Consider the following 16,505-nt stretch of genomic DNA (forward strand, 5'->3'; position numbering starts at 1 on the left):
TTCACGTTTTTTAATGCTCAGTACGTACTTTTCAAGATTTCTATTTTGTATATTGACTACAGTCTGTGCTTCTTTTGTATTAATGTTTCCCATAAGGCACTTTCGCGCGTTCTCATGACGAAAGCAACTTCCGGTCTATGACCCCTGCAGTTGCAAACCCTCGTAAAACCATAAAAATATTTTTAAAAAATATCCGAGTATAGAATTAGAACAATTTTCCTATTAACCTGGTCCGCCCCGTTTCGCTGACGATCTATAAGTGTCGAAACTAATCAAATGAACTGTTTTAATAGTATTCATGACAAAAATACCATCATGAAATTTTTTAAAAACTAATATTTATCGAATTATCCTACTTAACGATTAACGCATAATAATTTGAAAAGTTGTCATTTCAAAAAACATTATCATGGAATTTTAACGAATTACTAATATCATCTATAAATGGCGAAAAACGAAACGAGCTAAATTAATAATAGATTATCGAAAGTTTTCAAATTTTTCTTTTCGTTTTGATACTGTTAATTGAATTTAAATTTCAAAGTGTCGAAGCTAAACGAGCTGAAAATAGAAATTTAATAAAGCAAAATGATAAACCTCCGTTGAATGTTTTGCTTTGTTTAGGCATTATATGAAACATTATAGTTACACACCGACGAATTAGAACTTACAGGTGAAGTTTAATTTCAATATCTCTTGACCCGGCACGACAGTAAAAATGTTATTTTTGAGGGCAATACGTAATGGATAGGGATAAAAGAGGCGGCCGAGGGGAATACGTAACTACGATAAAGACAAAAGGACAGTCCAGGATAAAAAGCAACTCGGCCGACTTTTTTGATGGGAGACGAATCTCGTTTGCATTTCGCTTTTTCCACCCTTTTTGAAGGAAAGCAGGTGAGTTTTCCACAGTAAAGTTGCGGCAATTAACACAAAAACGAGAGGACGGCGAAGCGTGTCGGACTAAATTTTCCACCCAGTGACCCCTCGGAGAACTTTCAAATCTGACCAGAGATACATTTAAAACCACCCCGGCGAAATCATAGCAAAGAGTTAAGAAAAGCACGGTGGAAAGTTTTCTTTGCGTTTGCCAAGGCAGAGATCTTCCCTTCGTCATGTTATTCTAGAAATTGTGGGGTGCGCGCAGACGGCATCGCCGAAGGATTTTGATAAATGAAGGATTCAAGGATTTAATTCACCCTCTTCTACGTTCGGTGGGGGTGAGACTTCAGGAAAATCCACCCTTTCTCTGAGGAAAGCTTATAATTATCATTCTCCGCGTTGTTCAGTTTCTAAAGCGCAAGTAGGCAATTTAAAGATTTGATTGTTTTTAAGATTAACTAACTAACATTCTAAAATGATTTTGGGGAAAATTTGTCTTCTTATGACGATTGGGCCACATAAACAATTTAATTAATCGGAGATTCTTATCTTTCTTCAAATATAATTTCATAGAATAAAAAATGATCGCCACGTTTATCAATTGGTCGTGTGAAATGAAAGTGTTATTTTGTAGTCCTAAGTTTCTTCGAATTCATAATGTGTTAATACTTTAATCAAAGAAACTGCACTGAATTCAACGGAAAAAATGAAAATTGTATATGCAAATACAAAGACAAGCCAAGTATGTTTTGCCAAAGTAGACCTTTGACAGCCTGTAAGTTGTTCAGGTAATGTGCCATTTTCAGTGGTTGGTCTTAGCGTTTACTTGTACTTGGAACGCGCCTGACAGATAAAATTTAAAGGACAATTAGACCAGGATGATGTCAAGTTCTTCTGTCTCTCAGACCTCGACGTAATATCATACAACATATAGAAATCTGTGCTATATTTCAAACTTTTGCGGTTCTATAGGTTAAAAAAATTAACTGGAAAATGTGATAGGTAATGTTTTTGTTTAATTTTTTTATTTGGGCAATAAGAAGTGCTCCGTCATCCCCGTACACTCGACCTATAGAAAACTCAGGAACCGGTTTATCTTAAGGCACCACCTGTTACTGAGCCAATCTCAGCTTAACAAGAAAGCCCCCCCAAAAAAAACCTTTTCCCGACGTGTACGGATTGGCCCATTTCCTATTTTCTCAAAATGAATTGTTTCTGCTTTAAGCATGTGAAAGAGACGACTTTCCCCCTAGTACAGTGCTACCATTCTGCCTTCTTCCATTTATTTCAAAGAATTACTCATTTCGCTGCACATCTGTTATCATACTTTTTTGGAGAGCAGGCAGGGGTAAGGAAATTTCCCATATCAACGTATTTAAAAAAATATTGTTATTCAAAAAAGTAAATAGTTGAATAAGCATTAACTGTATACAAACATCAAGCGTGTAATAATTTAGTGACCGATAAGTAATTATTATTTAGAGATCGTGAAATGCTATGAAGGTATGATGAAGGTTCAGAAAAACATTTTTTTTTTATCGTGGGAACGTTTCTGTCTTTATTGAGATCATCTTCAGGGTCTGGGATGTATCAATATAAATTATTTATGATAATCTCAATAAAGATAGAACCGTTAGCACGATAAAAAATGTTTTTCTAAACCTACATCACACCAGACCGCATCTCACCAACTCTAAAAAATCACAAATATCAAAATTGATCATGAAAATTTTATGGATTTAAAGTGTTCAACATTTTCCTACTAAAAATAAATCGAAAGGTAATAATCAAAAAATAAAAAGGAATTTATAAACAAATATTGAGCAAATTTAATTTGCCTGTACTACAGGAAAAAAGACTTGTGCACTCTCAATCCTAAACAGCATTTCAACACGTTCTGTAAGTTCGATACAGCTTTCAACGACATCAAAAACTTCAAATTTATAATTTAGACTTGTGAATACACAACAGTGAAATTACAATTCAATCGAACAACAAATATTGCAAAAGCGTAAATAATAAAAGTAAATAATAAGTGTGATTAGTGACTGTTAATCGATATTTATTTAGAAATCGTGAGATGCGGTCTGGTGTGATGTAGGTTTCAGAAAAATATTTTCTTTATCGTGCCAACGTTTCGATCTTTATTGAGATCATCTTCAGGGTCTGGGATTTACAAACATTGTTTACATATAACAATTACATTTTGGATGTGGAAAAGTGAATTTATACAATGCAAAATATAATTTTTATATATTCAATCAAAGCATATATTTCCATACCATTTCTCGAAGGCCTATCACATAATTAAACACATTTCTCTTGTCCGATAACTTCAAAATAGTTTTCAAAAATTATAAAACAATTCAAACACTTTTTTCCAAAATTAAAGATCCCACACCAATAACAAATAAATCTGACGTAATCTACAAGATCAACTGTTTAAACTGTCCGGCAACTTACATCGGTCTTACATCCCAACATCTGGACAAGAGAGTAAAGCAACATATCTATGACTGCAAAAACCCCAAGCAAAATCCTACAGCACTCGCTACCCACCATCTTGAACACCAACACGATTTCGACTTCAAAAATCCAAAAGTATTACACACAGAACAAAACAAACATAAACGTAATTTCTTAGAAATGGTTTATATCAACAGAGATAAACACAGCATCAATTACAGAACACATACGTGTAAACTCAGTCGCAGCTACGCCAATATCATTAAACAAATTCAATACAGATAACATACCTATATCATCACATTACATTCCACACATCAAATATTTTCACATAGTCTAATTTCCCAACAATTTAGCTTTCCTTTTCCTATTTTATCCCTTTCTATATAATCCAGAAAGGATAATGTGACCGAACCATTACCAACACATTTTTTCCCTTCGTCGGCTCTTTTCACCTCAAAGAAGCCGACGCCTTATATAAAAATGTCTTTTCTATACCGACATCCTTCCCCACCCCTTCAAAATCCAACTTATATAAACACAAAATAGCAAAATCTCACTGGCACGCTCGACACGACACGCAACAATGGCACAATTACACAGAAGAAAAACACTTTAAGTGAGTAGAAATATTTTGATTGAATATATAAAAAATATATTTTGCATTGTATAAATTCACTTTTCCACATCCAAAATGCAATTGTTATATGTAAACAATGTTTGTAAATCCCAGGCCCTGAAGATGATCTCAATAAAGATCGAAACGTTGGCACGATAAAGAAAATGTTTTTCTGAAACCTACATCACACCAGACCGCATCTCACGATTTCTAAATAAATAAACCTAATAATTGAAGTAAGAAAATGAAATATTAATTTATATAAAATATATTCTAAAAGAGCTAAACAATAACTCAATAAACAATTTGTTTGCGGTTTATTAACTTATACATCCTATTTTTATATTAATATTGTACAGTAATATGCCTTTAAAAACACAAAATACTACATAAAATTTATAAACTGTAATTTATAAACTGGGGAAAATCTCTTCTAAGTGGTTTCTAGAAAGTTTATCCTCTAATATACATAGACAAGTGAAACTATGCGGATCTAGGGTTCAAAAGTAAGAGTCTGGACATTGTCTTTACTGAATTTGAAATCATCATAAATAAGGTTAAGAAACACAAACAAGTTCTATTTTTACTATACAACGAACTCGTCATGTTTACTCTAAAATTTGAAATCTTAAAAATCTAATTAGTAATTTGATTATACTAGAAAGCCAACAGTAACAAAAGTAAATAGATGTTCATATTTGTAATTAATTTTAATTCCAAGTCTTGATGAAACTACTAAAATATATTCTTCGAAAGCTTGAAGAAGGAACTGAGTGTTTTCTTTTCACTTTCCCATATTCCTGGACTTTTTGTAATATGAAATTATAATGTTAGAGGTTCATATTAGTTATATAAGAGATAATGAATTCTCGTTCGTATCGTAAAATTTGTGAATTTAAAACTGAATAATGGCATTGAATAAAATTGAATCGCCTTATTCAATTGAATTCCAACAAATGTAAGTGTGACATTAACGTAGGAACTAGAAAAGAAAACAGATTCAGCAAAACAGTTAATGTCCGATCCATTTTCACGACAGCACTAGATGGCAGTTTCACAAATGGACTGGATAAATTACCCCTGCTGTAGTACCTTATCCACTTTCCTTACGACAAAGGCACAAAAAGGGGTTAACACGTTAAAAGTTCCATGAAAGAACTTAAAACAGCCGGTAAAAATGTAACGCCTTATTTCAATTAAATATTGGCTTATTCATAGAACTGCATACAAAAGAACAATTATGTATAATTAGTAAAAATTATATGAGTTTATTATTAATTAAATATCCTGGAAGGTTAAAAAAATACGTTTTTGTACAAATGTTAGCATTCAATTAATGAATTGTTTTGAATAAATTATTTTGTATATAAAGAGAATAAAAATAATAAGGGGGATGTGATCAAGACGATATATTTCCCAAGGTTTTTCTAAGAATAAACGTATCCCGGAGAAAAACAGCGTGGAGAGTTACAAGCAATAAAAATATCAAAAGTGATCATAAATATTAAACAGAACATGGGAACACAATTACTGTCATAACTTTTCCTGCAATCGTAAAACGCGTATTGCTAGGTAAAAAAGGATCAAAAATAGTCACAAAAATAATAATAAAGCGTAGCAAACATGGAATAGGCAATTTCCTTAGGAAACAATTAGTAATTCTCGACTCGTCTTGAATGGAAAAGTTTCATGACTTCTCAATTCAAGCCAAACGAGGTTGATTGGAGAAATTTTGTACCCGCTGGTTGTACACAGAGGTGACCGGCTAATTAACGGCTTGATTTCCATAAACTAACTTCGTTTTATTTATCCTGCTGGAATTAGTTGTCTTTTCTGTCTTTTTAACCCTTAATCGAAATACCTCGTAACTACTTGTCATTCGGTCCTAGTTAAAGAGAGGTTTATTTAAGCGTTAACGTTCAATTCCTTTTTAGGGGAAATCAGCCACCCGTGGATTTTTTTTTTATTTGCTATACATTTCAGAATTTTAAATTCTGTCTGAATGGTTCGACCCAAGATGTCGATTATCAAAAATTGTTTAATTCGTCAATTTAAAAATAAACTGACGGTTCTATTTTTGACCCGAGAATATACAAAATCGGAAACTCCGTTACAAAAGATAATCTCTCCCTGAACTAGATGGCAGAAAAGTTTCTTTCAACGGGATTGTGTTGTGTTTTTCTGTTCTCATAGATCTCACCTAAGATCAAGGAAGAAAAGAAAACAAACCGAACCCTCCTCATTTCCACTTACGCTCTGGGAGAAAAATGTTTTTTTCCAAATCGAGAGAGATCTGGGTTTCTAAATTATACGGAGCCGTATGTGATTTTTATGCCGATGTCGGAATTATTGTGCGGGACGGGCCGGGGTTGGGTCGTAAACCTTTTGGCCGGCCGCGCTTTTGTTTGACAAGATGTCACCCGAAAACCATTGGGGACGTGAGCGAGCAAGTAATTCAGAAAAACCGAACCCTTTTTACATATTTCATTCGTTGGGAAACGTACTGGTTAAATTCACCGATTCCTATATCTTTCTTAAAATCAAACAAAACCTCATCAATTAATCATTTTTACGCCAAAATATTAAAATTCTGAAAAGCTTTATGTAAATTATGTTAATATTTTTTTTATTTTAATCGTAAAACCGAACTTTTTTTACAAGAAATGTATGCACTTTTAAAGAAGAATTATGTCTTAATCTAGCACTTTGAGTTGCGTTTGCTCGGTAATACTGCTCAATGCAACCCATTTTTATCTTCCCAGTATTTTCTGAAATGCGTGATAATTTAATTAGTAGGTGTATGCTCAACTCCAATAATCCATCCCAGGAATAATAATAAAACTTTGCCCCTTATGCAGAAAAAGGTTGGTCGAAGTGTCCCACATATTAGAGGCGTGTCATGCCTTGGCTCCATACAGAGAGCGTGTAGGCATCGGATTTAAGAAGGGTTCTCGGACACGGTAGCGAGTCAGTGTCCCCAGTTTCGCTTTTTAGGGAATTGGGAATTTTTTTATTGTATATAGCCTTCAAAATAAGTGTTTTGTGTGAGTGAGTGTATTTACTAGCGTGAATGGGGAGGGGCAGACAGTCGAATCGCCTCTCGAGCTGTGTACGTGACTTGGGCATCCCAATTAGAATGGATGTATGTAGGTGTGAATGTATTTATTAGTGTGAATGCGTATTGGATATGTGTTGTAATATTTCGCATGCGCTCAGGACTGAAATGGTCAAAAAAACTTATACATAGAAATTATTACGTGATGGGATATTTTATGAAATTCACAGCCACTTTTTCTTTTCGCTTTTTATTACCTATACCTTTTGCCGGTCGAATACAGGAACTAGCCCTTTTCAAAACTTGTTCATGTCTGACCCGCCTATAATATGTATGCAAATATCTTACGCATATATTTATCTACTATACAATATAATTTTTGCTCGGTGAACTTGTATACACTTGCAAAATAAAAGGGGAAAAATACTATTTTAAATTTTTAACGTATGCACATCTCGTTCATTTAATTGGCCAAAACCTTTGGTTCGACTATAAGTTTTTGTAAAATGAACTGTTTGCCTAATTTCTCGTTGATAAACTGATAAATAAGTTAATCAATATTTATCTTATTTAGATTTTTTTAGCACGTTCTAAATGCTATAATATATAAAATTTAAAAAATTGATAAATATAACATTCTTTGATGCGTTTCATGCAATATTTGCGAGTCAAAGGCTTTACCCCCCCCCCAAAGCTAAAGTGGAAATACGCCTGAAAGTAGTACAAATGGGTAGAAAAAACAACTTTTATGAAGACCTCGCTGCCTTTCGCTCTTTAATAAATAACCAAGGTACTCAATGATGTAAATAAGTGAATGTGAATATGAAATACGTAAAATAAAAGTAAATAAGTAACCCTATAAGAAAAATTGAGATTTTTGGGCAGTAAAAACCTCCAAAACTTGGAATAAAAACCTAGAAACGTGCAATAAAAGGCTCGAAGTGCAAACATGTGAAATAAAGGTAAAATATCCCATTTAACATAGAAAAAATTGTATTTACGTAATAATAAGTGGGAAGTTTATGGGCCAACAAACAGCTGAGGTCATCGCCGGCCCTCTACATGTTTTCCATCTTTTTCTTTTCTTTCGCGCATATTTTGTTTTAAACTGCAGCCATTTGAGCATCTCGATCTGGTTTTTACGTAATAAAATTCATTCTTGCTTAAACATTGTTTATGATGTGTCTCTTTATTTTATAATCAATCGATCATATTAACACTAAAGTGGCAATATGAATTCAAAAATATGCAATTAGATGACGACAGAAAAGTCGTTAGAAGTTTAGGAAGTATTTGTAATATTAAATGACCGTTATGTAATGATTGTTTAGAGATCTTGAGATGCGGACTGTTATGATTTATGTTTAGAAAAACATTTATTTATGTATTTGTATAATTTAAACAATGCTTATAAATCCCAGGCATTGAAGATTATCTCAATAAAGATCGAAAAGTTGGCACGATAAAGAAAAAGTTGTTCTAAACCTACATCACACCATATCGCATCTCACGATCTCTAAATAATTTATGAAGTATGTATAAAAGGACCAGAACAACATAAACAACATAAATTATCAACTCTCAACTCTCTCTCACCTCAATAAACTTTTTGCAACAATTAGCATTAAAAAGTTTTTGTTTCAATAATAATAAAGTACAATACATTTTTCCCTTGTAATTCACCTCTTCTTATAATTTTTTATACCACCTTAAACCTTTCAATTTTGACCATAAGGTCCTATGAACGTAACACGCATTATTATTTTTATTATTACGTGGTTCTATTATGCTACCAAAGCGAATAAAGACTGAATAGGAGAAAATGAGAAGTGAAAACACTCATAGGCCCACCGAATTAGGTTAGGTAATTTAATATCTATAAAGAAATGTGAGGGACGGGCTCGGGGGCATCCGTTCAACACTTCCAGTGTGTTGTTCTTATAAGCGTGTGGTTATGTATGAGTGGACATGTCTGCCGAGGAATATCCGCAGACTTGACAAAAACTTAGGTTAGTTAGGTTAATGAATAAGTGGAAAAAGAAACGCCGGGCAAGGTTATTCGGTAGAACGTATTTATTAGCGTGAATGGAGAGTGATTCTCAATGCCCGACTCCCATAGGGGTGGGTCACCTGCAACTCACCCATTCACTTGCCAAACATCTAAAACCTTATAGTACCATGAGTGTGTATGTATGTGATATGTGTTGTAGGAATATTGCTTGTGGAAGAAACGTTAATAAAAACATGATTATAACAAAATACTAACAAACATATGGATCGTCTATCAACCAAAAGAAATGACAGGAAAGTGAGAAAAAACGCAGAAAATAATGCATTTTTTCCAGATTATAAAATCACATGAGAAGGACAAATAAGCGAGAAGCCGACTATGACCATAGTAGTTAGCCGGCAAAAAAAAATTAAATTAAACTTAAGACCGAGAAACCTGCATTTTCGAACGAAATAAAAGTACATTGTGTCCCAAGAACATCATTTCCACGATTCGAATTTTTATTTTGGTTTCATTGCAATAAAAGTTAGCAACGAAAAAAATGCTATTACTCGAGAATCCGGACATTACTAATGAGTATTTCATAACAGTGTTAGATGTATCGATCACTTTTTTTACTCCCGAATAATCTGGATCTCGGTATGGTCTAAATAAATAAAAACAAGTTCAATTGTTATCTGAGGAACTTTCGCACTGTTTTAAAATCATCATAATACCAAGATAATCATCACGATGGGAAAAAAATTAACAATTAAGTTTTTAATAGCTTGTTTTAAATTTCTTTCCAGATAGATTCAGTCCCTACATTTCCAAGGACTGAAACAGTATTCTAGTGTTACTAACTTACACTACCAAACTTAACTTCAATAAAAGTTTAAGTGTTAGACTTTTCGTTCAACTGAGAGTTTTTCTATTTTTTATATCTTAAAACATCCTTGTTTACACATAAATAAATATTCAAGCAAACCCATGTTCGCCGGAAATATTAATGTTAAAATGTTAAATAGTAATACACTGATAGGGAAAAAATTCGGCCCAATGGAATTATTTCATTTTCTTGAAAAGACAATTTTGCCCGTAATTTGTCTCATAGTTTTTACCAATAAATATTTGTTTATGCTATGTTTTAATTTGGGAATATCAATAAGATATAAACACACTTAATCCTTAATGCAATACCGGATAAAGGATTTTTCAACGTTTATTTTTTACGGAATTTAAAATGTTCAATCAGTCTCATTTGTATTCTGAAGGGTCCTACAATAGAAGGCCCGGTTCTGGACGCCCTAGGGTCACCAACAGGATGACCATTTTTTGGCTATGAGAGTTTTGCGAAACCGGCACCTTACTGTTGTTAACCGATTCATAAACTCCAACGAAGTTCGAGGTTTCCAAATTTCTGAACGCACTGCTCGAAGAAGAATAAATCGGTATGGACTGATCGCTTTTCGCCACGTAAGAGGACCAGAATTAATCAGTAGACACAGAGTTGCACGGCTCGCATTTTTTCATGAATACAGCCGTTGGTCTTTGAACGATTGGACTGCTGTACTTTTTACGGATGAGTGTAGATTTGCTCTACGATCTCCAGATGGACTTGAAAGAGTGTGGAGAAGCCGAAATGAAAGGTGCGAAGCCTGTAATTTTTCCAAGAGCCAACCTTTTGAACGTGACTCAGTGATGGTGTGGGCGGGAATTTCAATGGAAAGTCGCACGGAGTTGGTTGTTGTTCGTGGAGGGTTGGAAATTTTGGAACATCATGCGTTGCCTATCCTCGATGACATCAGCGACAATCCTATTCTAATGCACGATGATGCCCATCCACGTGTTGCTCGCATAGTACGCAAACGTACTTTCAACAGCATAACATTAGAGTCTTAATTAAAATCACCCCGTTTTCCAGACTTGAACCCATCAAGCTTTTATGGAATCACCTCAAAAGACGAATAAGAGCAGGTTCGTCACTTCTTCATATACTCCGCGATCTTGAAAGAGCTCTTCGTGAAGAATGGGCTAAATTCCAGCAAAGAGGCATTTCCAGACTGTATTCTGAGGCGTCTTGGAGATGTAATTAAGACAAGAGGAAGAAATGCGCGATATTGAAATGCTAATTAAAAATGTAAAACAATTTTTATTTGTCCGTCTTTTTTTTTCATTTTCTTTAGCAATTTATATTTTGTTACTATTTTAGACAAAGACTCAATTATTAAACGTTAAAAAACGTGAAACTTTGATTAATATGTAAAAAATATATACAAATAAGGTTATATTACAAGTGGGTGGAATTCTTTGCCTGTCAGTGTATAAACGGCTTATTTTATGAAGAAAGGTTTTTTACACGGTTTCCGTTTTAAGACGTTATTCAAACTAAAAAGTTTCGCATTAGGTGAATGTATTGTACACCAAATTATGATCGTAGCTCATAACTTATGTAAATCATCGCTTGTGGGCTCCGACTCTGTTTTAAAATTCTTTATTTTTGTTTCAGGTTCGGCGGTGGCGATGATCGGGGCGAACCTCAGGTTCGGGAGCGGCGTTGCAGGGAATTTGACCGGCAACGGAAGCCGAGTATTCCAATGTCACCCGGGCGGGGAAACGGAAGCCCTTGTCATCTTCACCCTCGGAGCGCTCGGCATAGCCGCCAACATCGCCCTGATGGGCCTCATTCTCGCCAACAAACATCTAAGAAGGTCCAACAAAATTAAAATTGTCCTTCCCATCATTGGCCTTAGTAAATAAAAACAATATCTGGCCGAAATGTTTAAAAAAAAGTATTTCTCACTATCAGTTCGTGCTATGCTGATTCGATCTTCACAAATTGTACAGACGATGAAGTATACTTCGAATGAATTTAAAATGTACTTTAATACTATTTTACATATAAAACTACGGACAAATTTCGTGTAGAATTTATTATTTTATGAAAAGCGTAAAACGCGAGAGAAATCGAGGGGATCTGCTCAAATCACCCATGCCACCCTTTAACGATATCTTAAACGCACTCTATGCAGATTCCATTACCTGATATTCCAACGAATCTAAAAAAAATTCACAAGGAAAAAGGAAATAAAGATTGAGATTACCATATAAGAGCCAGTAATTTTCAATTTCTGGCATGAAGAACTCAACATGTAAAATCTATGTAAGCAAGCCGTTTAGGGTTGAACGGCTTGATAAAACGTGTAGGGGGGGGGGGATCGAAAAGCATTTCTAAGCGGCAGGTCGAAGTGTGAAAGATGGGAAGACCGCGGTAACATTATAATACCATTACTAGGCGTTGAGTGGGTTGAACTTGTTATCTGCGAGCTGACAGAAGCCTTAACGGAGGGATTCACAAAGGCTACCCAGTATGTCACAACAAACCCACTTACCCTGTATACGGAACAGTAGAAATACAGATCCATTATAAACTCCGAACGAGCTCCGATATATAAGCTGATATATATCTTTTACTAAGCGACAAAGGGAGCCCGAACCTGGCCGCCCCAGACGATAAATAACAGCCGACGCGCTGGAAACCGGCGTTAACACAATAAATACAATGACAAATGGAAAAGATACCTAACGACTGAAAATAACAACGGATAAGAACATTCAACCCTAACAAACAAATACCTTAATTAATTTAAAACTACACAAAATATAAGTAACATGACACCAGCGAATTGTTATACGGTTAATCCTGCTAATTGGAAACTAAGATGAACGAGAGAGAGAGGCTTAATCCGATTCAAACAAAACTTTCTGTGTATTTTGCCATCGCTTAACATGTATGATTTACAGCTCAGCAACTTTCAAAATTAAATGTGATTGCACGCGATAAAGTAGACGTAATGGTAAGATACAAAGCTGTAAAACAAACATGGCGTAATGAACTTTTACAACTACAAACATAATTACATTACAAAATGTTACGATTAGTCTAACTTACGCCTAACAACAGATAGTCAACAATTATTTTACAATTTTACAAACAACAAACATCACAGTGGCATGAAATGATAACATAAATTAAAAAACCATTATTTCACTCATAACATAATATGTTAATGCAAAAATCCTGTAATATATGTTCAAAAAAACACCATTGAAATGAAGGGAGGAGAGGGAGAAAGAGCAAGAAGATAGCGAGAAAGGAAGGAGGAGGGAGAGAGAGAGAGAGAGAGAGGGAGAGAGAGGGAGAGAGAGGGAGAGAGAGGGAGAGAGANCAGAGAGAGACAGAGAGAGACAGAGAGAGAGAGAGGAATTAGATTGAACTTATTGAACTGAAACTTGAATTTATTTACTATCTCGCAAAATTAGGTCTCGTGGACCTTTCTTATCGTTAACTGAGCAGCATTTTAGAAGAAAGAGGGGAGACAAAGAGAAAGAAATATAGAAAGAGAGAGAGAGAGAGAGAGAGAGAGACAGAGACAGAGAGAGAGAACGAGGGGTGAGAAGGAAGTAGGGAGGGAGAGTGGAAGAGAAGAGAAATGAGAGAGTGAGAGAAAACAGGAGGAAAAGAAAGAGACGGAATGAGAAAGATAGATAGATAGAGATAGAGAGAGAGAGAGAGGGGGGGGGAGAAGGGAAAGAGAGAGAGGGGAGAAGGGAAAGAGAGAAAGGGGAGAGGGAGAGAGAAAGAGAGAGAGGGAGAGAGAGAGAAAGAGAGAAGGGAGAGAGAAAAGAGAGAAGGGAGAGAGAGAAAGAGAGAGGGGGCGAGATGGAAGTGGTGAGGGAGAATGGAAGAGAAGAGAAACGTGAGAGTGAGAGAAAACAGAAGGTAAAGAAAGAGACGGAATGAGAAACAGAGTGAGTAAGAGAGAAAGAGTGAACGAGAAAAAAGAGAGGGGGGGAGAGAGGGAGAGAGAGAGAGGTAGAGAGTGCGCGCGTGGCTCTGTACTATTTCGCTCTGACCCGAAAGAGAAATATGATTTATATACACTAAAACAGCACGCAAAAATAATCTATTTAAGGTTGATAACTAATCAGAAATTTGATCAACTGATGTTAATTAAGTAAGCAACAAGGTCGAATAATTATGTTTCAATTAATGAAACATGTCATGAATTATGACAAAAATCCGGTGTGACTCGTCGAAAATCGCAAAACTACATTGCCTTTTTTGTTTTCCCTTTTATAGACAATTAATTTTTATGACGGTGAGAATGCTAATGCAATCCTTGGAAACTAGATAATAATTATCTATGGACTTTAGAGATATACCATTTATAGAATAATATTTAAAGAATAATAAATAATGAAGAGGGGTCAGATTCAGTTATTTACATGTGAAAAGTGTTTTTAGTAGTACATCAACAACTATTCGATTTTTTTTTTCAGTGGTTTACAATGCAATTCAACGTTCTAAGGCAAATAATTTATTATAGAATGCTTAACACATAGATTTTGTATGTTAGTATTACGACGAGTGAACCAAGTCACCGGAGAGAAAGTCCTGGTTAAGTACGGAAGAAAGATTTATCCCATAAAAACGTTTTCTCCCAGGCTCATTCCAAGGTGAAGCCTTAATGGTGTGAGATGTCATACCTGGTATGAACTTTTTACAAACCACATTCGACTCGACAGGATAACAACTTTTGTGTTTGCTGAAATTTGTAAGCTGTTGAGGGAAAGTTGACAAATCGCTATTGATTTGGTGCGAGTAATGAAAGCTTTTATATATTTAATCATGTACTATCATTAAAAAAAAAATCCAATGTTTATTCTCTTGATTTTGCAAGGTCTTAATAATTCTTTAGTGTTAATAGACTAAAAGATAGCCTGGTTAATAAATTTATTTCATTGCAATAAAAAAAAATTAACGCAGGGAACGTATGTTATTTCAAGGAAAATTAACTCCATACAAAACGTTCAATACCTTTTCCCGTCAGCATGTTATTTCAATTTAATACGCGTTTCGTTCGTGATAATTTAATATTTTATCAATAATTTTTCAACTGCGCTGATAATAAATCCTCGTAGCAATGGGGGTTAATTAAAATAAAAATGCAATTATAAACGCTGCTATGTCGGACGAACAAATTTTCCCCCTTTTTAAATGACGTTAATTAAGTAATTAAATAATCCACGTGTGGGCTTAGGGTTAATATTAGCTTGACAATTATATCTTGATCAACCTTTCAAAAAAATTAAACAGAAATTTCAGGACACAATAAAGCTACTAAAACGGTATACTGTTTCGGTATACGCACACAATAAATATTTTCGGAGTGAAAAATTAAACCATGATAAATAATAATAGACATTTTTTCTAAATGCTTTTTCTGCGTATTAGTAGCTTGTTCTATGTAAAATATGAGAAACAGCATATTTGGACTAGAATCGTTTTTCCAGTAACCTTTTTGAGACTGAGACTTTCTCATCCTAGCAGATTTTACAATAAAGTAGAATATATTAGGTACAAATTGTATTAAATAAAAAAATTCATTGGTTTTAACCAATAAATATATACAATAATAATAAATATAAATTAACTCAATCTCACTAGCCGATGTGAGATTGAACGCGTTATCCGGGTGTTCACAAAGGGAGCATTCATTGATACGCCATTCGAAGTAAATATATGTATCTCACGTCACAATTATTCACCCACGTGTTAAATAAATTTTGCTATTGGGAGGAAAGATTTATGTTGTCCTTTTGTAGGTTGAAGTTATTATCATACAAATTTATTAACATTTTCTCGAGTCCATCTAGTCGTGGTGAATACATTTCTGTAACAAGAGTTTTTGTTGTTTGAATTGTTTTTATGATTTATGTTGTGCAATTCTTGTTTTTTATGTTGTTTTTCCAATCCATCCTTTTATACGGAAAAGTTAATATATGTATAAGAGACCGTTCCTACTTTTTGTCGTACAACTTATTTTAGGTTAATGAGGTTCTCATTTTATTTTTTGCACAGTGGTTTACTTATGCATTTTTACTATTTTTCTATATTTCAGTTAATCCATAAATGTACATGAGTCCAACATATCAATTTATTACGTTACTTGGTTTTTTAAATGTTCTTTTACATATTTAATGTGATTATCTAACTTTTTGTTCGAATTTTTGTAAAAGAATGGTTGTGTTACTTTATTTTCTAGATTTTGTCTTGTTTGAGATTTTCCTTTTTGTTGTACACATTAATTTTGAGTAATAAGATACAATACTTAATCAAGGCAAGGCAATAAGGCATTTTCGACAGCAAAGACAAGTATTCTGTAATTTTTTTTTTTTTTTTTTAATGATATCCGTTTTATTCGAAAGTTATATTTTAAGGAAAATTTTTCATTTCTTTTTAGTTTATTTCATAATAAATAATATCACTAAGAAGGGAAGGCTAGGGTCGCTAAAATACCGATTTCAATTAGACTTTTGGGTGACACTAGGTCGAAAAATAATAGATACTAATCCGAGCGTTCTTCCCTTGGAGCAAAGGAAATAAATATTTTAAAATATCTTCAGGCGTTGTATTTCGGCTCAATTCT

The 16,505-nt window shown here is 34.1% G+C and overlaps 2 protein-coding genes across 2 annotated transcripts in view; one reads left to right on the forward strand and one right to left on the reverse strand.

Moving 5' to 3' along the window:
* Positions 1 to 16,505, reverse strand: part of LOC106668987 (midasin) — a 241,911-nt gene that overhangs the window by 138,118 nt on the left and 87,288 nt on the right. The window lies entirely within an intron of this gene.
* Positions 1 to 16,505, forward strand: part of LOC112127454 — a 107,040-nt gene that overhangs the window by 35,875 nt on the left and 54,660 nt on the right. Inside the window, exon 2 of the mRNA XM_024228486.1 lies at positions 11,522 to 11,723. Within this exon, the coding sequence (XP_024084254.1) occupies positions 11,522 to 11,723 (202 nt within the window). The remainder of the gene's footprint in view (positions 1 to 11,521; positions 11,724 to 16,505) is intronic.

Source organism: Cimex lectularius, unplaced genomic scaffold (assembly GCF_000648675.2).
Source record: "Cimex lectularius strain Harlan isolate CLEC.00 unplaced genomic scaffold, Clec_2.1 scaffold257, whole genome shotgun sequence".
In the NCBI taxonomy this organism is placed as follows: Eukaryota; Metazoa; Arthropoda; class Insecta; order Hemiptera; family Cimicidae; genus Cimex; species Cimex lectularius.